The 27005-nt window shown below is 52.2% G+C and overlaps 1 protein-coding gene across 9 annotated transcripts in view; it reads left to right on the top strand.

Moving 5' to 3' along the window:
* Positions 1-10457: 10457 nt before the first annotated feature.
* GRHL1 (grainyhead like transcription factor 1) overlaps positions 10458-27005 on the top strand; it is a 48306-nt gene continuing 31758 nt past the window's right edge. For 2 of the 9 annotated variants that reach the window (XM_085019980.1, XM_021087853.2), the window contains exons 1-8: positions 10458-10633; positions 13821-14007; positions 16392-16462; positions 18441-18828; positions 19870-19946; positions 21666-21822; positions 21993-22104; positions 23449-23543. In XM_085019980.1, the coding sequence (XP_084876106.1) occupies positions 10614-10633; positions 13821-14007; positions 16392-16462; positions 18441-18828; positions 19870-19946; positions 21666-21822; positions 21993-22104; positions 23449-23543 (1107 nt within the window). In that variant the 5' untranslated portion in view covers positions 10458-10613. Of the gene's footprint in view, positions 10634-13820; positions 14008-16391; positions 16463-18437; positions 18829-19869; positions 19947-21383; positions 21591-21665; positions 21823-21992; positions 22105-23448; positions 23544-27005 lie in introns of those variants that run through there. The other 7 variants (XM_021087854.2, XM_021087852.2, XM_021087855.2 and 4 more) reach the window with 6 other exon arrangements.

Raw genomic sequence — 27005 nt, 5'->3', positions numbered from 1 at the left:
CCTGGGAACCTCCATGTGCCACAGGTGCAGCCCTAAAAAAAGGAAAAAAAAAAAAAAGACCCTCGAGACCTTATGTGGAAAACAGAGTTCACAAACATAAATAATGTGGGCAACATACCAAAGAAGAAGCATATTTTGGACCTGGCATTGCTGTGGCTGTGGCGTAGGCCAGCAGCTGTAGCTTTGATTTGACCCCTAGCCTAAGGACTTCCATAGGCTGAGGGTATGGCCCTAAAAAGACACACACAAAAAAAAAAAAAGAAAAAGAAAATAGGATTTCTGTCATGGCTCAGTGGCTAGCAAACCCTAGCACTATCCACGAGGATGTGGGTTCAATCCCCAGCCTTGTTCAGTGGGTTAAGGATCCAGCGTTGCCATGAGCTGTGGTGTAGGTCGCAGATGCGGCTCAGATCTGGCGTGGCTGTGGCTGTGGTGTAGACTGGCATCTGTAGCTCTGATTCAACCCCCAGCCTGGGAACTTCCGTAGGCCGCAGGTGCGGCCCTAAAAAGACAAAAGAAAACAAAAATAAAATAAAAGCATTGTGCACAGTAGAAATTGATGGAACACTGTAAACCAACTATAATGGAAAAACTAAAAATCATTAAAATAAAATAAAAGGATGGAGGAGGACTAAGTAGGTGACGCCCAGTTGCTCCCCCCCCCCGCCCCCCGCCGCCCATTTCCATAGCGAGGCCACAGTAATTTCAGACCAAACATACACCAGTTCCGCCCCCTTACGGGAGACCCTTCGGGGCCTGCTTCTGCTTTTCCCTCGCTGCTCATTGCAAAGTTCTCTTATTTTCTCCTTCTCCCTCTGACACCCAGATTTTCCCTTCTCTGATCCCCACGGACAGACGTAACTCAAAAGTCCAGATACGGGAACTGACAGTCTCATGGTTTCGAAAATACATACAGGAGTCCTCCTGAAGTGCAGAGGGTTCAGGATCTGGCCTTGTCACGGCTGTGGCACAGGTTCCATCCCTGGCCTGGGAACTTCTGGCTGCCTCCGGGCGGGGCCAAAAACAAAGTAGAAGAGATACACCAAAGTGAGTGAGTGTATCGACACATAACAATCAAGGTCACGAAAGGTCAACTTTGAGCAAGTGACTTAATCCCTCTTTCCTGGTTTCCCACTGTTAAGTGAGAATAATATCGCTTGTGCATTGAAATGTGATGAGATGCTACAGCAATTTTATTAATTATTATTATCATCATCATCATTGTTGTTGTTGCTTTTTAGGTCCACACCCATGGCATATGGAAGTTCCCAGGCTAGGAGTCCAATCAGAGCTGCAACTGCCGGCCTACAACACAGCCACAGCAACGCAGGATCCAAGCCACATCTGGGACTTACACCACAGCTCACGGCAACGCCGGATCCTTAACCCACTGAGTGAGGCCAGGGATTGAACTGGCGTCCTCATGGATACTAGCCAGGTTCTTAACCCACGGAGCTACAATGGGAACTCCATGACAATTTTAAATGGGTATTATTTTATGGTTGGAGATGTTTTACCGCTGGACACCTTTTCTTGGAAGACTATGTGAGCCAGCGAGCAGAGCCACAGCCTCCCAGCTCCTTGTCTGGGACGTTTTCTTGAAGTGGCAGTAAAGCATCATGACTCCTCCTCCCACGGCGTGAGTCACAGGCGAGAGAGGTTTCCTGGAGGTTAAGACCAGTGTTCCTGAGCCGACAGTTTGCTGACAGCTCTGTTGCAATTGTTGCGCCTTCATGGCATGATCGATGGGCAGTGAAGCTGTAAGAGAAGAATGTGAGCGATCTGGGCTCTTGTTGCCAGGCAGAGGGTGGCACCCAACCGACCCAGCTTCTTTCCGCCTCCATTCAGAACCAGGGAGAGGGTTTGGGTCGAGTGCCAGGCAGTCGGCAGGACCCACCCGAGCCTGCAGTCACACTGGCCTGACAGGTGGGTGGGGTGGGGGAGGGCCCGAGCCGCCAGGAGCCAGCCTGGTCCCAGCAGTGCCAGCAAGGGCATCGTCGGAAAGGAGAGCGTGTGGCTGCCAAAACGTGGAGCTTGAGAACCAACTTAGAGGACAGTCAAACACCATCTCCCAAGCCAGATGCTGTCACTAGGAGCCCCCTGCCCGTGGCTCGGCCACATTAAAAGTGTCCAGACTGCTCTGTGGTCTGGCTCCAGGAGACACCCAGAATATCAGGCAGAAACTCTCACATGCCACCTAGAGGGACAGTGGGGGGTCTGGAAATAGGACGCCTGGGTTCATGTCCTCAGTTTGCTGGCTGTGAGACTTTGAAGGTGTCATTGGATCTCGGGACCTTGTTCCTCCGTGTACTTAACCCTGGCTGCTTCAAAGGGCTGCTTTAAGACTCAGCTAAGCGCGGGTGTGCCGCCGTCGCTCTGACCACGGAAACCGCCGGACAAACGTTACCGTCCCTACCATCCTTCGTGAGTTATCGATCCTGTGTAACGTGCTGATGCCTGTGCTAGACGATGAGGGATTTTTTAAAAATAGGACATATAGGAGTTCCCGTCATGGCTCAGCAGTTAACGAACCCAACTAGTATCTATGAGGATGCGGGTTCGATCCCTGGTCCCCCTCAGTGGGTTAAGGATCCAGCGTTGCTGTGGCTGTGGTGTAGGCTGGCGGCTGCAGCTCCAGTGAGACCCCTAGCCTAGGAACCTCCATATGCCCTGGGTGCAGCATTCCCCCCCACCAAAAAAATGACATATAGTTTCTGTTCTTTAAGCAGCTTATCATATAGTGAGGAAAATGGGGCAATGAAATATTTAATAAATTGAGTTCTAATAGGTCTGGCATTCATGAAACAATTTCTTTCTTTCTTTTTCTTTGCTTTTTAGGGCCACACCTGCGGCACATGGAGGTTCCCAGGCTAGGGGCTGAATTGGAGCTGCAGCTGCCGGCCGACACCACAGCCACAGCAACAGGGGATTTGAGCCACATCTGCGACCTACACCACAGCTCATGGCACCGCGGGTTCCCCGACCCACTGATCGAGGCCAGGGATTGAACCTGCATCCTCATGGATACTAGTTGGTTTTGCTTCCGCTGCGCCATGACGGGACCTCCCTGCTTGAAACACTTTTCACAACACAAAACAAACAAATCCAGTCAACCCTTGGTGAGAGGGGTCACGATCTCATATTCCCAGGCCGAGGAAACTGAAGCTCGGAAGTGCCATGACTTTCCTAAGTCACAGAGCTGGGAGGCAAGGGTGGAGACTCCCCACCCCGTCTGTCCAGAGAGGAAGACTTTCATGTCACCCAAGAGGCACTGGTAAACAGGGCACGCCTCCAGGGCTCTGGTGAACCGGCTGGTAGAGATTCTTGGCTGTCAGGCACGGAGGCTGCCCCATCGTCTGGCAGGTGCCTCGGCTGGCCCGTCAGCGCAGGCTGTTTCATCAGGAGGAGGTCCCTTCCTGGGACGAGCCCACGATTAGGTGGCATGGCCAACAGACAAGTCCTTGGAGGGAATGGACAGGGCTCCGGCCCTCTGATCTCTAAGGAGAATGGACGCCAACCACCCAGGGTCTGAGCCAGGCACAGCGTGAGCTTCTTCGCCCGCGCGATCCTTTTTAACTCCATGAAACGTGATGCTGTGTTCCTCACTGACAGAGGAGAAAACTGGGCACTGCTGCCAAGGTAGAAAGAGGAGGCAGCTCTGAGTGTTGAATCCAGGTCTGATGGACGTAAAGCTGTTCCCTCCCACTCACGCAGAACTGAATGAATGAAAGAAAAGGCAGAGACGCTTGTGATGCGTGGTCGAATAAATGGTAGCCAGGGAGCTGGGGGCGAACCCTCTGGGACGGGGAGGCTTCCTGCAGGAGAGGGCATTGGAGGCTGGCCTCGAAAGGTGACACCGGGCTGGGGTGGCGAGATGCAGGACCAGCAGAGGCGGCCAGGGGCTCGAAACTGCAGGACGCATTCAGGGAGCTCTGCGATGGGGTCCAGGGCCCTGGGGGCTTTTCACTGGGACATCAATCTGAAAGCGTATGTTGGGGCCCAGTGGGGCGGGAGTGGAATGCCAGGCTTAGGATCTTGGACTTGAGTCTATTAATAGCGGGCAGCTAAGATCGGAACGATTGTTAGCAACCATTCCTAGAGTCGGGGGACAGTGGAGCTGGCAGGGAGCAGGTGACCTGTGCAGCGCCTTCCTTTTCCTGAGGTCCCGAGGGAAGTGACGCCACGGAGGTCAGCTTGCAGGTCAGTAGGACCTGGGCTAGAATCCAGGTCTTGACTTTCCCAATCCACCTCCCACCTGGCCTCTTTATTTCCACAATTCAGTGAGAACCTCCCGTGGGGAAAGGGGTCCCTAATGCCTTCCCTACTCTGAAGCTCTGACCTGGGAAAGCATCGCAATGATAAAAAATGACCCTAGCCTGGAGCTTAAAAATGTCATTGCCAAACAACTCACAATTTTTAAAAATGCAAATAAAAACAATGAGACACTACTTTTTGTCTGGCAGACCAGCAAAGCAAAGTCTGAAGATGCCCCTGGTTGGTGGTGCGGGCAGGGGGTGGGCACTTTAGACAAGGCCCTATCCCGTGGGTAGGAGTCCAGAAGGGGCAGCCTTTTAGAAGACAATGGGGTAAGATCTAAGAACATGGGAATGGTGCATATGCCTTTTCCACAGCGCCTCCGCTTCTGCGGATTTGTCCTATGGCAGAACCTGATCAAACGTGCAAAGCATATGGTTAGAAGGACGTTTGTGGCAGAATCTCTGTAATTACGAAAAACTGGAGATAAAAACGCTAATGGCTTTCCCGTTATCATACATCAATACAAAGAAATAATATATAGCCATTATTTTTTCCTTTTTTAGCTGCGCCCATGGCGTATGGACATTCCCTGGGCCGGGGATAACCGAGTCGAAGCTGCGACCTCCACCACAGCTGTGGCAGTGCTGGATCCTTAACCACAGCATCACAGTGGGAACTCCCAGGCAGCCGTTTCATTCACGTGCAGTCATTATACATGTGCTGACATGAAAAATGTGGAAGACCCTATAGTAAGTGACAGCAGCTGAGGCGGGCCCAGCACAGCATGAGTCCCCCTGTGTGAGAAATAAAACATCTATGTGGATGCGTGGGAAATACCTGGAAAGTTACCCAAAAATGGGTAACAGTGTTTTTCTCTGGGGAGAAGGATGGGGTGCAGGAGGGGCGACTCTGCACTCCAACATTTCCTTCTTTTTTTTCATGTATTACTTTTATCTTTTTGTCTGTCTTTTTTTTTTTTTTAGGGCCGCAACTGCAGCATGTGGAGGTTCCCAGGCTAGGGGTCTAATGGGAGCTGTAGCCACCAGCCTGAGCCAGAGCCACAGAAACGCCAGATGTGAGCCGCATCTGTGAGCTACACCTCAGCTCACGGCAATGCCGGATCCTTAACCCACTGAGCGAGGCCAGGAATCGAACCTGCAACCTCATGGGTCCTAGTCGGATTCGTTTCTGCTGCGCCACGATGGGAACTCCTTCATGTATTACTTTTATAATTTAAAAATGAATAGGAGTTCCCATCGTGGCACAGTGGTTAACGAATCCGACTAGGAACCATGAGGTTGAAGGTTCGGTCCCTGCCCTTGCTCAGTGGATTAACGATCCGGCGTTGCTGTGAGCTGTGGTGTAGGTTGCAGACACGGCTTGGATCCCGTGTGGCTGTGGCTCTGGCGTAGGCCAGTGGCTACAGCTCCAATTCAACCCCTAGCCTGGGAACCTCCATATGCCGCGAGAGCGGCCCAAAGAAATAGCAAAAAGACAAAAAATAAATAAATAAATAAAAATGAATAAAACATTTCTTAAAGTATTGCCAACAGCTCATAGTCACGGATTTTTTTTTTAAAAACAAATACACACTTTTTTTTTTTTTTTACTTTTTAGGGCTGCGCCCGAGGGATATGGAAGTTCCCAGACTAGCAGTCGAACCATAGCTGCAGCTGCAGGCCTACGCCACAGCCACAGCAACGCAGTATCTGAGCTGCAGTCTGTGACCTGTGGCCACAGCTCATGGCAACACTGGGTCCTTAACCCACTGAGCGAGGCCAGGAATCGAACCCATATGCTCATGGACACTAGTTGGGTTTGTAACCCTCTGAGCCACAACCGGAACTCCAGAGATATGGATTTTAACTTCTGTTTTAGAGAGCTCTTATAGACAAACTAAATAAGCTGATATTCAGGAGTTCCCATTGTGGCACAGCAGAAACAAATCCGACTAGTATACATAAGGATAGGGGTTCAATCCCTGGCTTTGCTCAGTGGGTCAGGGATCTGGTGTGTAGTTCGCAAACTCTACTTGAATCTGGCAATGCTGTGGCTGTGGTGTAAGCCAGAAGTTGCAGCTCCAAATCAACCCCTAGCCTGGAAACCTCCACATGCTGTGGGTGCAGCCCTAAAAAGCAAAAAAAAAAAAAAAAAAAAAAAAAAAAAAAAAAAATTCGGATTTAGAAAACAAACCCAATATTTTTCTTTAATGCATCTAAGTTCTAATTACCTAGGGCCTTTACGGTTCTTATGTTTGGTTTTGTGGTTTGCGATTTATTCATTCATCCCATGTTGATTTCATGACTATCGTGTATCAGGCACTGGGACTGAAGCCAGAGGCCATACATCTTCCGTAATAGGAGGGTCAGTGACTCCAGTCCCAGGCCTGGCACAGGAGGGAGGAGACTGACAGGCAGAAGAGAGGCTGCAGAGGAGCAGGTCCCTTCAGGGAACAGTTCCTGGACACCCTCCGTGTGAACACCAGGAGGCTGGGGGACGTGAAAGGAAAGCCATGCAACCCCTGCTCTCTTGAGAAGCTCCCACTGTGGTGGAGACAGACACACACAGAAAATGGAGTCCTGCCTCAGCCATAAGAAAGAACAAAATCATGCCATTTACAACCACATGGGATGCAGCTAGAGATTCTCCTACTAAGTAAAGTAAGTCAGAAAGAGAAAGACAAGGGAGTTCCCGTCGTGGCTCCGTGGTTAACGAATCCGACTAGGAACCATGAGTTTGTAGGTTTGATCCCTGGCCTTGCTCAGTGGGTGAAGGAACCGGTGTTGCCATGAGCTGTGGTGTAGGTTGCAGACACGGCTCGGATCCCGCGTTGCTGTAGCTGTGGTGTAGGCTGGCGGCTACAGCTCTGATTCAACCCCTAGTCTGGAAACCTCCATGTGCCGTGGGAGCGGCCCTCGAAAAGACAAAAAAAGACAAAAAAAATAAAAAAATAAAAAAAGAAAGAAAAAGGAGTATTGCAAACGGAATGTGGAAATGGGGGGTGTGCAAGGATTGTGGTTGCACATGGGCCACTTATCTCAGCCTAGAGGCCAGGGAGGCCACCTGGAGGCATGACGGTCCTAGCCCAGCCTGGAAGGTTGAATGGACGAGGCTGCCAAGCGGGAAGAGGGGGAGTGGGGCATTGGGGGGGGGTTCTCAACAGAGAGCGGCGCAGGAACGCGCAGCATCACACAAGGGCAGGTTGAGCTGTTCGGTCCCACTCCGTGCTAAGGAGCCTGGATTTTATCCTGACCTGATGGAAATTGCCTGCTTTATAAAGGTCACCTGGCCACATCTGGAGATGGATTAGAGGAAGGCGGAAGGACGAGGTAAAAGAGACAGGGTTTCCCAACTTGGGTCACGGCCGCAGCTCTACTCTGCTGATTTGCACCATATCCAGGGACCCCCTGTACTATGATTTACTTAAACTTTTATTTTTACTTTATGTATTTATTTATTTTTGTCTTTTGTCTTTTTAGGCTGCACCCGAGGCATATGGAGGTTCCCAGGCTAGGGGGCCAATCCGAGCTGTTGCCACCGGCCTACACCACAGCCACAGCAACTCAGGATCTGAGCCTGGTCTGCGACCTACACCACAGCTCACGGCAACGTCAGATCCTTCACCCATTGAGCGAAGCCAGGGATCGAACCTGCAACCTCATGGCTCCTAGTCAGATTCGTTTCCACTGCACCACAAGGGGAACTCCATTTACTTAAACTTTTAAAAAGTTAGCTCACTTTAAAAATACAATTTATTTCAATAAGCTAGTGAATACGAAGAGAGACTCCCTGGCTCCAGCATCCTATTCAGGGCTAGAGGACAGAGACTAGAAACGGCAGAAGGGGATGGTGAGAAGTACCTGTGATTTCTGGTTAAGGTCCCAAGAGTCCTGAAACACAGGGAGCAAGAGGTGGGTGGGAACAGATGAGGGGTCGGTGGCACTGAAGAAAGACCCCACGGCCTCCGTGTTGTCCAATCCTCATCTCCCTTGAGCTCCGGGCAGCAAGTGACCTGGCTGACGCCTTCCTCCTGGCTCCATTCTCCTCCTCCCTCAGTGATCCCCCCTAGGCCTGTCTTCTCTGCAGGACCTTCTTCTTCCTCTCCGTGCTGGAGGCTCCATGAACCAGTGTGGGTACCATTCTGTCCTCCCCCGTCGCCATGGAGATCCATCTCCTCTCATCTCCAGGCTCTCGAGACCATCTCTGTGCTGATGACTCCCAGAAGTCCATTCAACCCAGACTTCTCGCCAAGGCCTCAGATCCATAGGCAACCAACCATCTACGATACAGCCACCTGGATCTCTCATAAAAATCTGCAACGTGACATGTCCAAAAGGAGACCCCTGTCCTTCTACACTTAAAGATTTCCCCATCTCAATAATGGCAAAGCATTCTCCCCAGCTTTGAATGGAAAATCGTGTCGTCTTTGACCCTCCTTCTTTTTCTTTTAGGAAACCCAGTTGGTTCTTCCTGCAGAATAGATCCAGGATTTGACCCACTTCTCACCACTCCACCCTACCACCCTAAGCCAAGCAATTATTATCTTTGGCCTGGTGCCCCTGCTGCCACATCTGTCCCCCTTACCACCCAAGAGCCTGCTTAATTCCTGTAAAACATGAGTGGGTTCACTGCCCATCCCCAAACCCTCTAATGCTTCCCCATCTCCGTCAGGAAAAACCAAAGTCTGTACAAGGGCCTGCACGCCCCACGCACCAGGTCCCTGCCCCCACTCCCTCCTTGGCCCTGTCTCCCTATCCTGTGCTCAGGCCCTGCGGGGCGCCTGCAGGGAACACACCAGGTAGAGAGGCCCCACCACACTATGGGCAGCAGCGCAGCGAGGCGCCTGGACCACCCCGTCCCCTCCTCCTAAAGGCCTGGCCTCGTCCACCCCACCCTCTCCAGCCACCTGATTTTTTTTTCTCTCCCTCAGAACCTGCCATTTTCTAACCTAATACACAATGTACTTATTTTGGTTTATGGTCTGTTTCCCCAAGGAGGATGCTGGAGGAAGGCAGGGAATTTTGTCCCCTCTGTTGGCTGCCGTTTCCCTGGCATCTAGAACAGTGCCTGGCAGAGCGTAGTTACCTCAGTAATATTTGCTGAACGAATGAGCAGACCCTGGAGAAGAAGGGAGCTTCAGCTCAGAAAGGGCAGTTGCGGTGGAAACCAGTGCAAACTGGATGGCGAGAGGAGTGAGATGGCACTAGGGGTGCTGGGAGGGGCGGCAGTGGGGGAGGAGAGGGCCGTGGAGCGGGGAAGTGAAGTCCAGATGCGGTACTAAGAGGGCCAAGAGCTAGGCAGAGATGGAAGTTCGAGCCTGGTGGGCGGGGGGAGTGGGGGATGGGGGCAGCAGGCACCGGAGGGAGGCGGGTCAGCCCAGGCTGGGGCGACCCCTCCGTGGGCACCCACCTGGCCGCGCCAGGGGAAACGGGTTAGGAGACTGTGGCAGTTTTCCAGGGACTGTCACCTAGTGGACAATCCGAAATGGATGAACAGGTGGTTCTGAAGCCGGACAGTTTCTGGGGGCAAGACAAGGAGGGGACATCTGAGCTTCCCCGGGGAAAAGCCCGCGCCTCGTAAGTAAGTGGCCGCGGACTGAGAGGTGAAATGGGGCAGAGGAGGGCGGGGCGCTTCGCAGATCCCAGGCGGGACGGTGGCCGAGGCCGCCGAGCGGCGGACGGCGGGGCACGTGGAGGGGCGCAGACGCCGGCCGGGGAGGCTCCATCCCCGGGGCAGCAGAGGGCTTGGGTGGGCGAGCGCAGAAGGAAGCGCGCCCAGCGCCCGGGAAGGCGGCGCCGGGCCACGGCCGGTCCCGCAGGTGGGCGGCGGGGGACTGTGACCGCGGGGCGGGGCTGAGACCTAGCGCCTGGCCGCCCTCGGGTGGGCTCGCTGAGGCCCGCGGAGGGGCTGCGGGCGCGCGCCGGGAGCCTCGCGGCTTCGCCTGTCCAGGAGGGAGGGAGGCCGCGAACGCCCGGCGCGCCACACGGACGCGGCCACGCGGAGCGCGGCCACGCGGCGCCGCGGCCCTCCGCCCGCGCCGCTCGGCCCCGTCGACCCCGCCCCGGCGCCCCGAGCGCCGACCAATCAGGCAGCCCCGCCGGCCTCCTGGCCCCGAGGACCCGCCCCGTGCGGGCGCGCCGCCAGCCAATGGGAGGCCTTCCTCGGGCGCCCAGTGCGCGCTGCCCGCGCGGAGCCGGCTCAGAGCGAGAAAAGCGAACCCAACCCGTCGGGGCCGCCGCTCCGGACCCGCCGCCGCCGCCGCCGCCGTCGCCGCCGCCGCCTCCTCCCCCCGGATCGGGTGTACTGTCCCAACCCGAAAGTCCAGTTCTGCGGCCCGGCAGCGGCGAGCGAGCGCGATGACACAGGAGTACGACAAGTGAGTGAGGGCGCCGGCGCGCGAGTCGGGTCGTGCGGCCGGGGCCGCTGCTGTCCGCCTGGCCGGCCGCACCTGCCGCGAGGCCCGGCGCGCGAGGCGAGGGCCGGGAGGGTGCGAGGCCAGGCGAGGGGCGCCCATGCCAGGCTGGGAGCGCGGGGGACGCGCGTCTCGCCGTCCACTTTCATCTACGGCGCGGCCTCTGCCCCTGGGGACCCCTGCCCCGCCTTTGTTCCACCGAAGCCCCCTGGGAGAGCCCTGCTTTGGGGGCCCCGGCCTCAGCGACCTGGGCAGGGGCACCACCCCACGGGCGTGCCCCGGTTCCGCTCTCCTGTGGCCCCGGGGACGCGGAGGGAGCTTCGGGGCGCCCCGCTCGCGGGTTGTGGCTCTGACGCGCCGACGGCTTCGTGTCCCCAGCCGGGGCGATTTTTGCTCCGTGGAGCCTATGGGGCTCTTTGGGACGCACTCCGCGGCTGTAAAGGGAGACTTCTCAGGTAATCTCCTGTCGCTCAACCGTGTCAGTCGGCCAGCCTGCTAGAACTTCCGAGAGATTTAGGGAAAAGTTGAAGTGCTCTGCTGTCCCGGCATTTTCTTTTCCCGGGCTTGGCTCTGAGAGTGAGAAAATTGTTGTAGGAGTTATTTTGCCCCTTGCATCATTGATGGTAATTACAGATTACTGTAATTAAAAATGCTCAGAAAATATCAAGAGGATGAAACTGCAATCAGGACGGTAAGCTAGAAAGCACTGTGCTTCCTAATAGGCTTTTTGGCCTTTGCGATTAAAGAAATATCGTGACAAGTGTAGGGCGGTAATGTAGGATGTGAAGAGTAAGGAACACCGGATGAGGGACATTTCTGTATTTTCTTTGCAGCTTTACAGTGGTTCCAAGAACAAAAACAAAAAGTAAATCACACCAAACCACTCAGTATATTTCAGATCAGCAAATCCAGGGCAGAGCTTGCCCTGTTTTTATAATTGTTTGCTGAGGATTATTTTGGTTGAGGCTGCTCTCTTTCTGGATGAGAGGTTCAAATATTATTATGTGTGGACTCATTTAAAGGGATTCATCTTGTGCGGTAGAATACGCAGATAAAGTATGGCTTGACATGTATTTCAGGCATCTTCGCAGTAGAGACCATTGATGAAAAGTTTACGACACAGAGAAGGCAGTGATGCACCTTTAGGGACCAGCACCAGCCTGACTGTCATGAGGAAGTAGACTGAAAAAGACACCTGGTTTCGTATTTATTTCTTGACCTAGAGTCCAGATAAGGCATATTTCCAGAGCTGAAATTTTGGCCTCAGGCGCAGTTTGGAAATGGAAGACACCTCAGGGTGATCGCAAACTAAACCATTTGCAAAAAAAAAATATTTTCTGTTGCTCGCACAGATTTGGGATGGGGGTGGGAGAAGAAGGGAAGCTGAAAAACTAGCATTACGGGAATCGAATGAGCCAAGTGCTGTCATAATCTTCTGGAAGCAGCTATTACCCTATTAATAATAGCTTAGCAGGACACCAGCAAATCACCCCAAGGTACCACTGGTTCAGTAGCTTTTGTTCTCTCCTTCTGATGACACAGGGAATGACCCTTTGTCTATTTCCTATTTTTTTTTTTTTTAATTAGAGATTTGTAGAAAGTCTGGATTTTTTAAACCAGCCACGTGCTTTGGACCATCCATTGCGTTTGTTTTATGACAAAATAACGCACCCCCTCAAGACGTCTTTTCTTACCAAACGTGAGCTCCTAGGACCTAAAGCCTAGTCCTCAGTGAAAACATTGGCTTTGAAGTGCAACTTAATTTTGACTGAGGATAAGTTACGTTGTTGGCTGTCCGCCCCCTCCCCAACCATCTTTTTCAAAAATGTTCTCCTTTTTCTAAATCCGTATCTGTTTGTAAAGGGCCAGGGTGACTGCCAAACCCTAACCTTTGTTGATTACTTGTGAAGATAATCAATCTTTCTACATTCACTTTTAAAGTGGGTAGGTCACCTTCAGGCCATTTACATATTTCATTTGTGTGTTGCAATAAGAACTGCGCCTTTCGTTTGCTTCTTAGAATGGTGATCATTCAGCGTAGTTCTGAATATCTAACATTTTTTTTTTCCTTAAAACACACACACACACACACACACACACACACCCCTACTCGATTTTGCTGGAGGCAGTGTTCCACTTTTTCTCTTTACTGACTTACCACACAGAACCAGCTGAACAGTGGTTGAGACTGTTTACATTTCAAGTTTTTTTGGAATCAGCACTGTTTGCTTTCATCTTTTAAGTTAAATCTTCTGTAAGACTCTACGGAGTTCTCCGTGGATTTGCTGGATTTTTCCCACCAAGCTGCCATGTCCAAGTGAGACGGTTCTTGCCCCGTGTGGAACACCAGCGAAGAGTCTTAGACACAGATTTAAAAATCCCTTTGTGTTCAGTGGCTTCATTTATTGTCGTAGATTCTTCAGTGTTTATCTCCAAGATAAACAGGTAACTCCCAGGCCAGAAACCTGTGCCTCCGTATTGATGTACAGTCCCCTTTGGCCACATTCCAGGCTCGATCTGCTGGCAATCAGTAGAATATTCTAACTTTCTCATATACCCCCGAGGATTGAACCAAGTATCCCGTTTTCCCCCGTCCCCTCCTCCTCCCCGCCTTGTTGGTCGCCTCTAAGGCCTGGTGTCACCAGGACAAAGCAGGAAGTAGCGTGTAGCAGCATGACGACTGCACCGTATCGAGTCTGTTTAAGAGGGTGCAGCCGTGGGTGTCTAGGTCTGGGGAGAGTGAATGCTCAGTTTTGCTTTCCTCTGCCCTTGTGTTTGTGTGTGTCAAAGTGTTTGAGTAGCCTGCTCATTTCTTGGGTGGGTTTTTGTCTTTTGGTGTTTGGGGTTTCGTGAACCCAGGTGTCCTGGGTTCCATGCCTGGGTTAACTGCACGTTCCCTGGCTGCTTCGATACCTTCTGTCTTTTCCTGGGTGGCCCACCGGGCTGCATGTCCGTGGGGCATCTTCCGGCCTCGTCTTCACTTACTCTCCCAGGGTCATGGGTGGACTGATGGTGGACGGGGTTATTGGAACTCAAGGAATTGGTGGTTCGCTTTTTTTAAAAAAGTAGCCTATGGCGGCTTGCGGCAGAAAAAAGATGTGAGTGAGAGCTACAGGTGTGTTTTTTCTTTTCAAAAAAAATTCCTCTAAAGCAAACGGCCGGTGCTGGTTCTTCAGAATGAAGCACTGTATCCACAGCGGCGCTCCTACACTAGCGAGGATGAAGCCTGGAAGTCGTTCCTGGAAAACCCTCTCACGGCGGCCACCAAAGCCATGATGAGCATCAACGGGGATGAAGACAGTGCCGCCGCGCTGGGCTTGCTCTACGACTACTACAAGGTAGGCTCGGCTGCCCTCTAAAACCCTCCACCGCGGTCCGAGATGCGCTTGATTCAGCAGCATATAAAACAGTCGTTTGCTGGGAGAACGTGATGCAAGGTGCTTCTGTAGTGACTATAAATAGTTTAATGAATGCTTTGACCTACGGTGGTTCAAAGCCGAAAATCTGCAATCATAGAATCAAAGGGCTGTTTTTAAACCCTCTGAAGCAGCCAGCTGCTCTGGCTCTAGCTGAAAGGTGAAGCAGCCACAAAAGAAGATGGGAGCTGTGTCTTAATGAGATGGATGCTTTTCCCAGAGGTGGTTCTCAGGACCACCGGGAGGGGCCCGGGACTCGTTCCCCTGTGCTCTGACCTTTATTCCTCTGTAGTCAGAGGGGTTTCCTTTTCCTTCGATGCTTGTACAGAGCATTTGATCTGACTGTGGGGTTCCTAAAGGAAAAAAAGAAAACGCACCCCAAACCTGTATCTTCTAGCCTTCGACTCTCCCATTCTAAGATCAGGGTGTGTTTTGTTGCCTGTCTGTGGAGGTCCCGATTAGTCCGACTGAGATGCGCTCTGTCCTCTCCCTGTGTCATCGTCATTATCCTCATGGTACTGGCTCCCTCTGGCTGATGATCTGCGTGGCACCGGACCTGTTACCAGGGTGCACGTTATTTCCCATGCCTCCAGGAACCCTGCAAAAAATGTGGTGTCACCCCCCTTTTACAGATGATGAAAATAAAGTTCTCAGGTCACAGCCCCCAGGCGTGTAACAGCCAGGATTTCAGGTTGTACCGTGTCCCCTCTCAGGGCGCCTTGCTGCCTCCTGGGGCACAGGCTTTGCCTGCTGTATTCACTTTGGCATCCTTCTTTCTGACCAACCGCTGGTACGTGGGGATGGCCATATATTACAGTTTATTGTTACCCTCTTTCTGTTTTTAAAACTTGCAAACCTCTAGAAAACTTGAAACGCGGAGATAGTTAACTCCTAGATGGTTTCACCCAGATTCGCCAATTACCCGCCTTTTGTTACATCCTGCCGCTGTCTCCTTTTCTGCATACCAGACCTGCAGAGGGGAGAAAAGCAAAGAAGATAGTTTGATCATCAAAATCAGGGAGGGGGAGGCCTAAAGAAAAGATTTCATCATTTTCTGGGACGAGGTCATGTGTCCAGCTTGTGGGGTTGGAGGGATTGAGTTCTTTTCCCTTGACTGTGGCCGCAAACCGGGCTTCTTTCAAGTGGAACTTACACATCCCTTCTTCTCGTGACTCGTTTCATGGACTTTGTGTAAAAACCGCAGGTTCCTAAGTATTAGTCATGAAGTGTGAAGTTACCTGTCTTTGTCTGAAACCTGGGAGAATTCGGTGAGTTTAGTGCCGGAAGGATCCATGTAATGACACTAACGGCAGTGGTTGTATGTGTGCGTGTTTTAAATAAAGGGACCTAGAAGAATCTTACATCGTAGGAAGAGGTAAATCCTCAGGGCTGTCCATTGGGGGCGGCAGTCTCAAGGGACTGACTCCCCATCAGGCTTCTTGCAACAGCCACGGGGTTATTTACTTTCCTCTTTAAATAAACTGACTTGCTCCTTCCAAGTCTCTGGATGTAGCTGCCAGTCATTTTTACGTGATAACCTCGGTAAAGCTTTAAAATCGCGTTGTTCGTACATGAAGCAATAATTTATGTTGCCTCTGAGGGTAAAACAAGAAGGTAGGAATAGAATTCAGACGTTGTAGCAGTTTTGCCGTCTGCGTGGGGCCTTTTTCTTGGTTGGGTTGCTGCCTGCCGTGCTCTCAGCGACGCCGGCCTGCTGTCAGCCCCCATGCAGAGAAGAGCAGAATCCAAAAAGAGGGGGACCAGCCGAGCTCGATGTGTCCTTTGGGTAACGGACAGTGTGAGTCCCAAAGCATCGGAAGCGATGTCTCCTCTGAAGCCAGCGTTCGGATCTTGGCAGTCAATCAACTGTTCGTGTGGCAGATCCTTCTCATTTTGCATTCGATCTGAAAGGAAGGGACCCGAGAAGAGCAGGGGGGAAGTGGCAAGAGCCCCGTTGTGTTTCCAGTAGCTGCTTCTCTATTACGTTATGCAGATTACTGGGTAAAACCAGACCAGAGGTATTTCTTTTAAGCGGTGAAAACCCAAACAAAGCAATGACAGCAAATGGGTGGTGTTCCGAGTTTATTGGGCCACTAAATGAAAGTTGGTTTTACATATCAACGTGGCGACCAGACTGCAGCCTCCCTGAGGGCAGGCGCTGTCGGTCTTACTGCCATGCATGCTCAGGGCCCGGGCTCGGTAGGCAGTCGGTGGCCCTGGGAACGGTTGCGCTCCCCGGGGAAGTGAGGACTGATTCGTACTTCGGGAGCAAGAACTCACGTGTGGTCCTGTGTGTCGATGTCAAGGTTCCCAGAGAGAGAAGGTCATCAGCAGCCAAGCCAGACGTGGAGCTCCCCGAGCCAGATCACAGCAAAAGGTAAGGTTCACTCTGGAGCATAAAACAGCGCCCTTGGAAAATGCCAGGGTTCCGGGTGGGGGGGAGAAAGGCCTGAGCTGGGTTAAATGAGCAGGTGCTAGTGGAAGAGATGGGAGGGCTGGACCCTTAGTATCTGCATTCAGATTTCGTTACGGATTTGCCTCTTACTAGTTAGGATTCTATGGCTGAGAAGTTCCCAGTTTCCTTAGGTGTAGTGGCCTTTTCTAAGAAAACCATGACTTTCTCCTCATCCAAAGGGATATTTTTAGTAATAATGTAGGTGAAATGTTGGCTTGTTTGTCCTCTTAAGGAGGATATGGCGTAAGGCAGTGGTGCGGGTCCATTAAAGAAAAAAGTACCAATCATCCTGAATAACTGCCCACCTACGTGAGACTTCTGAAAGTATGGTCACCTGTATTCCAAACTTCCACTGAAGTTATTTCTGAAGTATTTTAGGTTAAGACTTTCAGCAAGTGAAATTAAGGCTTGACTTTATAGCCGTGGAAAAAAGCTAAATATACCTTTTAAATTGCCCTGCATTCTTTTCGTGATAAAGGAATGAGCATAAGGAAGTTCCCGGGCCAGCAATTAAACCTGGACCACAGCAGTGACAATGCCAAGTCCTTAGCCTCTAGGCTACCAGGGAACTCGGGACTAAAACATGTTTAAAGAAAGAATGATCACTCAGAGTCCTGATAGCCTAACAGTTCGTTTGCTTACTGTTGGGGTGTGCGGGGGCGTTTTATGTGGCTCTGGTTGTGTTCACAGACAGGAATTGTAGTAGGCTTTCTTCTACCTTGTGTGTTTCCTAAGTGTTTTCCATATTGCTGTTTTACTCTTTATGATTTGGAAAAGGGCTTGTGGCTTTTATTTTTTTACGCTTTGTTACGGGTGCTTTCAAACATAATAAAAAGTAGAGAAATACCATAAGCCAGCAGGTACTCGGCTTCAACCATCATCAATCTCATTCCTCCTGTTTGACCTACTCTTCTTTCTTTTCCAACTTTTTGATTCATTTTTAAATTTCCTTTATTTTTGCTGGAGTATTTGAAAGCAGACCCTAGCTATCCTTAACATTAAGGAACATTGCTGTTACAGAGGCAATAATGAACAGCTTTCTGGGTAGCTTTTCCCTTTTTCTCTAAAGAAATTTCTTTAAGGCAAAGTCTTGGGAGTGAATTTATGGTTTAAGGTTTGAGTGTTTTATTGATCTTGAAATGTGCGCAATTGCTTTTTCTTCCTTGTGGGCATCAGCCCATATGATTTGAGGGGGCTTTGAAGTTTTGTTAATTTTACCCTGAACTGCAAATTGTCTTCTATGAACCAGGGTATTTACTAAGCCAAGAGTAATTTTATGCAACGCTTTCTGCTGGTACAGTGTCCTCAGAGGGGGTTTTTTGGTGAAAGGGAGAGCGTCTGAGCCCCGTGCTGAGAAAGATGGTGGCTGAGTACCAGCAGCTCACGCTTCCTGAGCATCATTCCACGCCTTTCGGGGGGTCCTCGATTCATCCTCACCACAGCCTTGTGAGGTTAGGTACCGTTGTTAGCCGTATCTTACGGAAGAGCACTCGGTTTCGGAGAGATTTTCAGCCTGCGTTGCCTGACGCTAGAATCTGTACTTGAAGCACCAGCCTGCATGGCTCCTAATCGCATCTGTAGCTTCAGACTTCTGATAAAATATGATCATTTTACTAGGATTAGGGGACGTAAAATACAGTTGAGAAAGGCTCTGCGTTCTCAGCATGTCCAAGGAAATTTTACTTAATGCTTTGGGATTTCACCTGACCTGTAACTCTGGAGTGGTTTGGTTTGTTGTTTTCTCTGTGTAATTGGTCGCTGTGCCATTTCCTCTGTATTTGGGTTTGACCGGGTGTGTTGTTATTGCGCAGGACCCAGGGCCACTAGGAGGCTAAAAAGCGTCCAGGTAGCGCATCAGCCCTGAGTCCGGACACGGTGTTCTTTTCTTCTCTTAAAGAAGCAGCGTCCCAAACGTGGGCGAGCAGCCGCTCGTGTCCGCCGGGGAGAACAGAGTGCAGGTGCTGAAAAACGTGCCTTTTAACATAGTCCTTCCGCACGGCAGCCAGCTGGGCCTGGACAAGAGAGGCCACCTGACGGCTCCCGACACCACGGTCACCGTCTCCATCGCCGCGATGCCCACGCACTCCATCAAGACGGAGACCCAGCCGCACGGCTTCGCGGTGGGCGTCCCCCCGACCGTGTACCATCCGGAGCCCCCCGAGCGGGTGGTGGTGTTCGACCGGAACCTGAATACCGACCAGTTCAGCTCTGGCGCTCAGCCCCCGAACGCTCAGAGGCGGACTCCAGACTCCACCTTCTCGGAGACCTTCAAGGAAGGCGTGCAGGAGGTACAGGAAGCCCGAGCATCCTCCTGAGACGCCGCGTGTTTATATAAGTATTGGGTTCCGCCTCCTCCCGGTTATGTAAGCTTGAAACTCAGCCCCAAGTGAATGGATGGGGAACAAAAGATTTTTCTTTTAAGAAAAAAGGCCCATGAGTCTCGTTTGTAAACGAAACCTATAAAACCAGAAATTATTATCAAGAGCGCATGGCTCATCTTACCAGCAGCTGAATTAACAGTCGTGATTTCAGCTTGGTGATTTGCTGGAGAAAGAGAGCCGCGTACATAATCTGCCGTCGACAGCAGATACCTCCACGTGGTCTGTTTTCAGCTTTTGTCCAAGACCAAGCCAAAGCTCTGTGCAACTGGTCTTTCTCTAAAATGACTTCGGTATCTGCGGGGTGTCTCTTGGTTGGTAGCATTGTCAGGGAGGCACAGGGGGGTCCTGATGACACACGCATCGTGTGACACTTTCAAACTAATGCCAAATACGGCCGAGGGTTTTGTGGTGACGAACGCGGCACTCGGTGCGAGTCGGGGACAGAAGACATTTGGAACCGTCTTTAGCGACTCGTGGGACCAGCGGGCAAATGACTCCCCCAGGCAGCCAGGAGTAGGCCAGGCGCCCTTCCCGAGAGCGTGCACCAGTCCAGCCAGCCAGGGTGCGAACCCGACTCGGTGTTTTAACTTGGTGCCTCTTTAGAGCTGATGATGGAGCTGACTCCCGAAAGGCCCGAGATGGGGGTCGCACGTTCCCTGTGAACAGAATGGGGGTGTGTGGGAAGACGAGGGACGAGGCTGAGGAAGCGCTTTGTGGGGCACCTCCCCAGATTGTCTTCGTTTCATCGGGTGGCATAGAAAATCCATTGTCGTTTCCCTTTTCATTTTCTCTTAAGATTGTGTGCAGAGCTCCAGTTTTTCTTTTCGACGAGCGTGGACGGGGCGGTGGGTTGCCGAGAGCCACGTGCTCTGAGGCTGTACCAGAGGCCGGTCTGTGGGGAGCCCGCTAACCAGTTGCACCTTGTGGCCTCTTGCGTTGATGTTTCAGGTGTTCTTCCCCTCGGATCTCAGTCTGCGGATGCCTGGCATGAGTTCAGAGGACTATGTTTTTGACAGTGTTTCTGGGTAACAGTTGTCTTTTAATTTGACTTGTACCTTTCAGCTTTTACGACTCCCTTCTTTTTCGTTAATTCGATCTTGGAAAATCAGAGGTGGCTTCCTCGCCTTTCAGCTTTGTCTTCCTGCAGTTCCTGTGGGCATCGCTGCGCAGGGCCGGCTCTGGTGCACTCGGCTGTGACCTCTGAGCGCTGCTTCACGCTTCCCTGACTCTTGGTGTTGGTGCTTTTTCTGTCCTTTGGTTTCTGTATATGACGGTGGTAGACTGGAGTCTCAGAGACGAGATCCAGGGGTTCGGTTAGAGCCCGGAGGCCCCTTGTGTTCCCACAAGTGTATAATCGTGTGAGATTTTAGGAATGGCATCAGGTGGATAGAGGCTTTTATATTTGTATTAGTCTCACTGATGATAAAATAAATGGAGTCCGCTTGTAGGGCGCTGACCCCCTCTTTTATACGCCACAAGATTGCACCTCTCCCTGGGAAGATGCATCTCTTCCAAGTTATTTTATTTTATTTTATTTTATTTTTTTGTCTTTTTGCCATTTCTTGGGCCGCTCCCACGGCATATGGAGGTTCCCAGGCTAGGGGTCGAATCGGAGCTGGAGCTGCCAGCCTACACCACAGCCACAGCAACGCGGGATCTGAGCCGCGTCTTTGGCCTACACCCCAGCTCACGGCAATGCAGGATCCTTAACCCACTGAGCAAGACCAGGGACTGAACCTGCAACCTCATGGTTCCTAATTGGATTCGTTAACCACTGAGCCATGATGGGAACTCCTCTTCCAAGTTATATTTAAATGTCTTCAGATTTTTTTTTTTTTTTTGAGTCTAGGATTTCATTTTGTAATTGTTTTATGCATTCCTATGTGTGTTATGCTTTCAAATAAGTTTTATTGAAAAGTCTAGGATTTTATGGGGAGTAAGACTTCCTTCAAGACCTGCCTCGAGGGACAGGGGTCACAGACTCAGATGCCTTCGGGATCTAGGCTAGGGGTCAGCAAACTCTGTAAAAGATCAGATAGGAAATATTTTCGGCTCTGCGGGCCACACAGCCTCTGTCGCAACTGCCCAGCTCTGCCCCGCTCTGTCACTGTGGCACGAAAGCAGCCACAGAGCATGTGTGATCAGAGGGCATGGCTGCGTTCCATCAAAACTTTATTTATAAAAGTAAGTGTCATTCACCAGCCCCTGGCCTCATGAAGCAGCCTCGGGGGATGAATACCCGGAGCTATAAGACCATAGAAACGGTCGAAGACTGTCGAATGCCATCTGGGGATGGTAACTGATGAGCAAAAACAGTTTCAAACAGGGCTGTTTCTGCCGGCCAACTCCCATGTAATCAGAGGCCTCCCCGCCTGCCGTTTGCAGCCTTCGCAGGGCAAACACCAGCTTGGCAGCCCGTCCCGGGAGTCCTCTTCCAGAGCCCTTTGGCTCATCCGTGTCTTCGGCCTCCTTCGCCTCCAGACTCTCCGTTGTTAACGTCACTTCAGAGAATTTCTAGCTGGGCACTTGGTGGGCCCGCATCTGAGATCTCTGAGCACTGGGGGCTCTTTGAGATTCTGTGTATTTTGGGAAGAGCAGCAGATGCTGTTAATAACACGACCTGGTCAGTCGGCTGTTTCTTTGCCTCCGTCCACACGGAAGCCTTTCAGGTTGGCGCGCACGCTTGGTGTGGGAAGCTCCCGAGAGCCCGGATGAGGGCGTCGTGACCCCGTTTTGTTCTTTAGGAACAACTTCGAGTATACCCTGGAAGCCTCCAAGTCGCTGCGACAGAAGCCGGGAGACAGCACCATGACCTACCTGAACAAGGGCCAGTTCTACCCCGTGACCTTGAAGGAAGTGAGCAGCAGCGAGGGGATCCACCACCCCATCAGCAAAGTCCGGGTGAGTCCCGCTGCCCGTCCTGCCGTCGGGGGAGCTGGGCAGAGCCGCCTCGCCCCCGGGCGGAGGCCCCCCTGAGCGAGGCCCTCCCGGCAAAGGCGAAACCCCGGCAGGGTTCCCTGCGGCCCCCGCCCCCGCGTCCTCACGCCACTCCGCGGCCCCCTCTCTCGCAGAGTGTCGTCATGGTGGTTTTTGCCGAGGACAAAAGCCGAGAGGACCAGTTGCGGCACTGGAAGTACTGGCACTCACGGCAGCACACGGCCAAACAAAGGTGCATTGACATAGGTAAGGGCCCGGCCGCTCGGTTCCCGGGCTGCAGGCATCCCGTGTTCTCCGTCCAATTATTTTTGGCAGCCGTCCGCTTCCTGCCGAACGCATTTGAATTTTTGTGCCAGCCCCTGATGTGTTCCCAGCCCTGTCCTTGGGCTCCTGGAATCAGGGCTCTCAGTCTTACTTCCCTCATGAGGACACGGGCCGCGTGCAGTGGCTCCCCATGTGACCCTGGGGCCAGGGGCCGTAGAGCCAGTTCACATCAAGTGCCCTGCTTGTCAAGCGACACATTTTTCCCCCCCTTTAGGGCCACACCCATGGCATATGGCAGGTCCCAGGGCTAGGGGTCGAAGGAGAGCTGTCGCCACCGGTCTGTGTGCAGCCACAGCAACGAGGGAGCCAAGCCACATCTGTGACATACGCTGTAGCTTGCAGCAACGCCAGATCCTTAACCCACTGAGCAAGGCCAGGGATTGAACCCACGTCCTCCCAGAAACAACATCAGGTCCTTAACCCGCTTTGCCGCAACAGGAACTCCAGGGTGACACTTTTTTTTTGAGGGGTAACGTCGTTTTTAAGAGATTCTGGTTATCTGGAGGTGATAATAAGGTGGAGGAAAAAAAAAAACGAGGGAAGGAAAATCCTGCTGAGGTGCCGTCGCACGATCCTCCCCCATTAACGCGCCCAACTGCGTGCCAGTCTCTTCCGTGTGCAAATGGACCCGCAGGTGTGTCACGTGGGGCGCAGCGCAGACCTGTGCAGCTCCACGGTCAGTCAGGTGGTTTGTGACGACCGCTCCTCTTGGCGGGTATGTGGTTTTCACGTGGAAGCATTGTGCGTTTCACGAGATGGCTCTGAATCTGTGTCGCTTCTTTTCTCTGCCTTTGGAAATGTTTAAGTTCTCTCGCAGAAGAATTAAAAGAACTGAGTTCCAGGCTTGATTCCTTGGACTAGTTTTGTGGCCTTGGGACAATTATTTAAACTTTTCTAGACCTCACTGTCCTAATTTTTACTCAATGGGATAAAATTAAATATATCTAAGCTTGCCTCTGTTACTCTTTTTCTTCATCTCTTGAACTCCTTTCAGCCCAGCAAAATGTGAATTAAAATTTTCCAGCAATGCAGTTCCCTGGCGGCTCAGTGGGTTAAGGACCCAACATTGTCCCTGCCGAGGCTCTGGTCACTGCTGTGGCGAGGCTTCCATCCCTGACCAGGGAACTTCCACATGCCTCTGGCGTGGCCAAAAAATATTACCCAGCGGTGGTACCACGAAGAGCTGACTCTCACCTTGAGCTGCTGTAATCTCCTGCCGGAAGCTGGAAATCACAAATTTCTTTCTCTTTCCCATCGCTTGTGTAGCCGATTACAAAGAAAGCTTCAACACCATCAGCAACATCGAGGAGATCGCGTATAACGCCATTTCTTTCACGTGGGACATCAACGATGAAGCAAAGGTAGGCGGCGCGGGGGCAGCACCAGCTCTCTGGGCAGGAGTGGCAGGAGCTCAGTGATTTGAGCCCCGATTTTTTTTTTTTATTTCTCGGTCCTTTGCTAAGGCGTAGGGAGAGCGTGCAGGGCTGGGAAGGCAGGTCACAGCCCCAGACACAAGGGGCTCGAAGCAGGACAGGGCTTGGGAGGAGGAGCAGCCCGTCTCCCCAGCCTGTCCCGAGCCGGGCGCCTCCTCCGCCGGCCGGCCTCGCCTGCACCTTTCCCCGAGGCCACGGCTGCGGAGAGTGCGGCGTCTTGGGCCGGAGCGTGGCTCCCGGCTCTGTCTGTCCGTCTCTCTCTCGGGGCTCCGTCTCCTCCTGTGCGGAGTGGAGGTGATGCCCATCTCCTCTCGCCCCCGGCGCTGCCCCCGGAGCGCGGTTGGAGCTGCGCCCGTGACGCTGCCAGGCTGTCTGCGGAAGGGCCTGAGCACGGGTTGTCCTGGTGGCAGTGCCCGGCCCCACGGTGCCACCCTCCAGGTACCCTCCTGCGAGGCTCCTGACTCTCAGGCTCGGGCAAGAGCGCGCTGGCCTCCAGCTCAGAGGGTCTTTGGATACTTGTACTGGGGACTTTTTTGGTACCTTTTCAGAAAAAGTAAGCATTAGTTTGAAAATTGAGAGCTCGGGCAACGCCATGGAACCCTTCATTTGAGGGCAGTTGGTGACAAGGTCCCTTCAGCGTCTGTTGTGGTGTCGGGAATACTCTTCTGCATCCAGGACCAGGCGCAAAGTTACCGCCGCCTTCTTGTCCCTTCTCAGCCTCTCTTTTATTTATTTATTCAGTAAGAATTTTAACAATGTGGAGTAAGACCCTGCGTTTGGTGCTAAGTACTTTAGAATTTTTTACTGCCTAGGGTGGCTTTTAAAAATCATGTGGCTGGATCCTTGAGAAAACACGTTACGTTTGTATTGCAATCGCTTTCCTTGCCTTTTGTGGCCGTGGTGTCTAAGGCTACAGTGTGTCTCAAGAGTGCAGGAGAGGAGTTCCCGCAGTGGCGCAGTGGAAACGAATCCGCCGAGGAACGATGAGGTTGCGGGTTCCGTCCCTGGCCTCGCTCAGTGGGTTAAGGATCCGGCGTTGCTGTGCGCTGGGGCGTAGGTTGCAGACGTGGCTTGGATCTGGCGTTGCTGGGCTGTGGTGGAGGCCGGCAGCTGTAGCTCGGATTCGACTCCTAGCCTGGGAGCCTCCATAAGCCGCCGGGGTGGCCCTAAAAAGGCAAAAAAATGAAAGCGTGCAGGCTGTGGCGAGTGGGGTCCGCCAGTCTGTAAAGGAAGCTTTAGTCACTGTAGTTGCCTCAGGGTTTTCCGGCCGACCACCTCCATCCCACGCAGATACCTCAGAGTTTGGAGCTCGATTAAACAGTGAATTCACCACGGAGAAGCCGGTAGAAGGACAAGTAAACTTTTCATTTTAGAGAATTGTCGTTACGGTTATTTGGAAATTAAATCTCATGGTAGGACACCGTGTGCACGCGGCCTGCGAGAACAGCCGGTTCTCTTGCCCCAGCTGCCTGTTCCTGAGTCCGAGTAGGGACAGGCCTCCCCCTCCCCTGAGGGGCCGGTGGAGAACCGCGGAGGAGGGACCCTCGCCTCTCAGCCGAGTTCTCTCTTCTGACTTAGCTGTGACCTGGGCTTGGCGCCGTGATGCACTGGCTCCTTGTTCCCCCGTGTCCCCCGAGAATAAAAAGGCCATGGTGACCAGCTCTCTTCTTTGCTGGAGCGTCATCGGGACTAATAGGCACTTGTCACAGTGCGTGGCGATCTTGGCGGCAAGGCCTGCCTGTGGGCCAGGTGCTTTGTTTGTTGGATGTGTCACTCTCCGGGCGGGGTGTTGGGGGGGCGGGAATAATGGCCAGTTTTATGCCGAAGGCCTTCGGCGTGTTTGTCTTAAAGAGAAACTTATTTGGAGGCAGGTCCTAAGTAGCCATAAGCGCCCTGGGAGTGGGTGCAGGTAGATTCAGTCTCGTTTCCCCTTCCAGACCCCCAGCACGGACTGGATTTTTTAAAGCCTTTGCCGGCTCCCAGATGGGGCTCGTGTCATTTCTTAATGAGCCTGCTGCCTTTTGAAGCTGGCATCGGGCATCCGCTTCAAGTGTGTGTTGAAATTAAGTCTGTGGGTATTTTGCTTTCCCTGGCCAAGTTGATGTTTTCTGTTTTACACTTAACGTAATTGATGCCCCAGGGCAACTCGGGGGAACAAAGGTACGTGCAGGATCCTGTATAGAATTTTTCTTGAACTTCTTTTCCCGAGAGCATCCCACTGTCTTGTTCTGGATTAGAGGACCCGTATGGATTCTTTTTTTTTTTTTTTTTTTTTTTGTCTTTTGTTGTTGCTATTTCTTGGGCCGCTCCCGCGGCATATGGAGGTTCCCAGGCTAGGGGTTGAATCGGAGCTGTAGCCACCAGCCTACGCCAGAGCCACAGCAACGCGGGATCCGAGCCGCGTCTGCAACCTACACCACAGCTCACGGCAACGCCGGATCGTTAACCCACTGAGCAAGGGCAGGGACCGAACCCGCAACCTCATGGTTCCTAGTCGGATTCGTTAACCACTGCGCCACGACGGGAACTCCCGTATGGATTCTTCATTCCAGCTCCTCCTCTCCCACAAACGTAGGGATTATCGGAGGGGGGCGTCACTCCCCTCTTCCCACACTTTTTTGGTTTTTTTCAAGCTATTGAATGTACCTTTTTGGCCAGGCCAGGAGGAGTAAGGCCAGATTTCCAGCCCCGTGTCAACACGAGAATCTCATCTGTAGTTTCTGCCACTCTCTGGAGGTGACTGCTTTTAGGACATCTCAGGTTGAATCTTGTCTTTTTTTTTTTTGTCTTTTTGCCTTTTCTGGGGCCGCTTCCGCGGCATATGGAGGTTCCCAGGCTAGGGGTCGAATCAGAGCTGTAGCCCCTGGCCTACGCCAGAGCCACAGCAACGTGGAATCCGAGCCGCGTCTGCAACCTACACCATAGCTCATGGCAACGCCAGAGCCTTAGCCCACTGAGCAAGGCCAGGGATCGAACCCGCAACCTCATGGTTCCTAGTCGGATTGGTTAACCACTGCGCCACGACGGGAACTCCTCGGGTTGAATCTTGAACACCTGGCTCGTGTTCCCGTTTGGGAAAAGCGCCGTCCAGGCCAGAATCATCCTGTCCCTATAAACACTCCACGTATCCGAATAATCGCATACTTGTTGTCACCACGGAAACTTGAAGCCGGTATGAAACTTGTAAAAGAAAAATCATTAGGTTTTACAGCAGCAGGGGAGAAGGAAGCTGCCTTGAAAAGCAAAAATTTCTTAGAAGCGTCCCCCCACTGGCCCTGATGGCTCCACTGTATTGATTTATTTCATTCGTTTTGCCGTACTCCTCACAAAATTAGGTTTGTTTGGGTAGTCGGGCGTCTTTTCAAGGGTCAGAAATCCATAGACAATTCA

This window comes from Sus scrofa, chromosome 3, assembly GCF_054392235.1.
Source record: "Sus scrofa isolate SSC_HxYL_T2T_F1_AM1 chromosome 3, Sscrofa_HxYL_maternal_Yorkshire_Landrace_v2.0, whole genome shotgun sequence".
In the NCBI taxonomy this organism is placed as follows: domain Eukaryota; kingdom Metazoa; phylum Chordata; class Mammalia; order Artiodactyla; family Suidae; genus Sus; species Sus scrofa.
The sequence above is the reverse complement of the archived record's forward strand: the minus strand, read 5'-3'. Positions and strand labels throughout refer to the sequence as shown.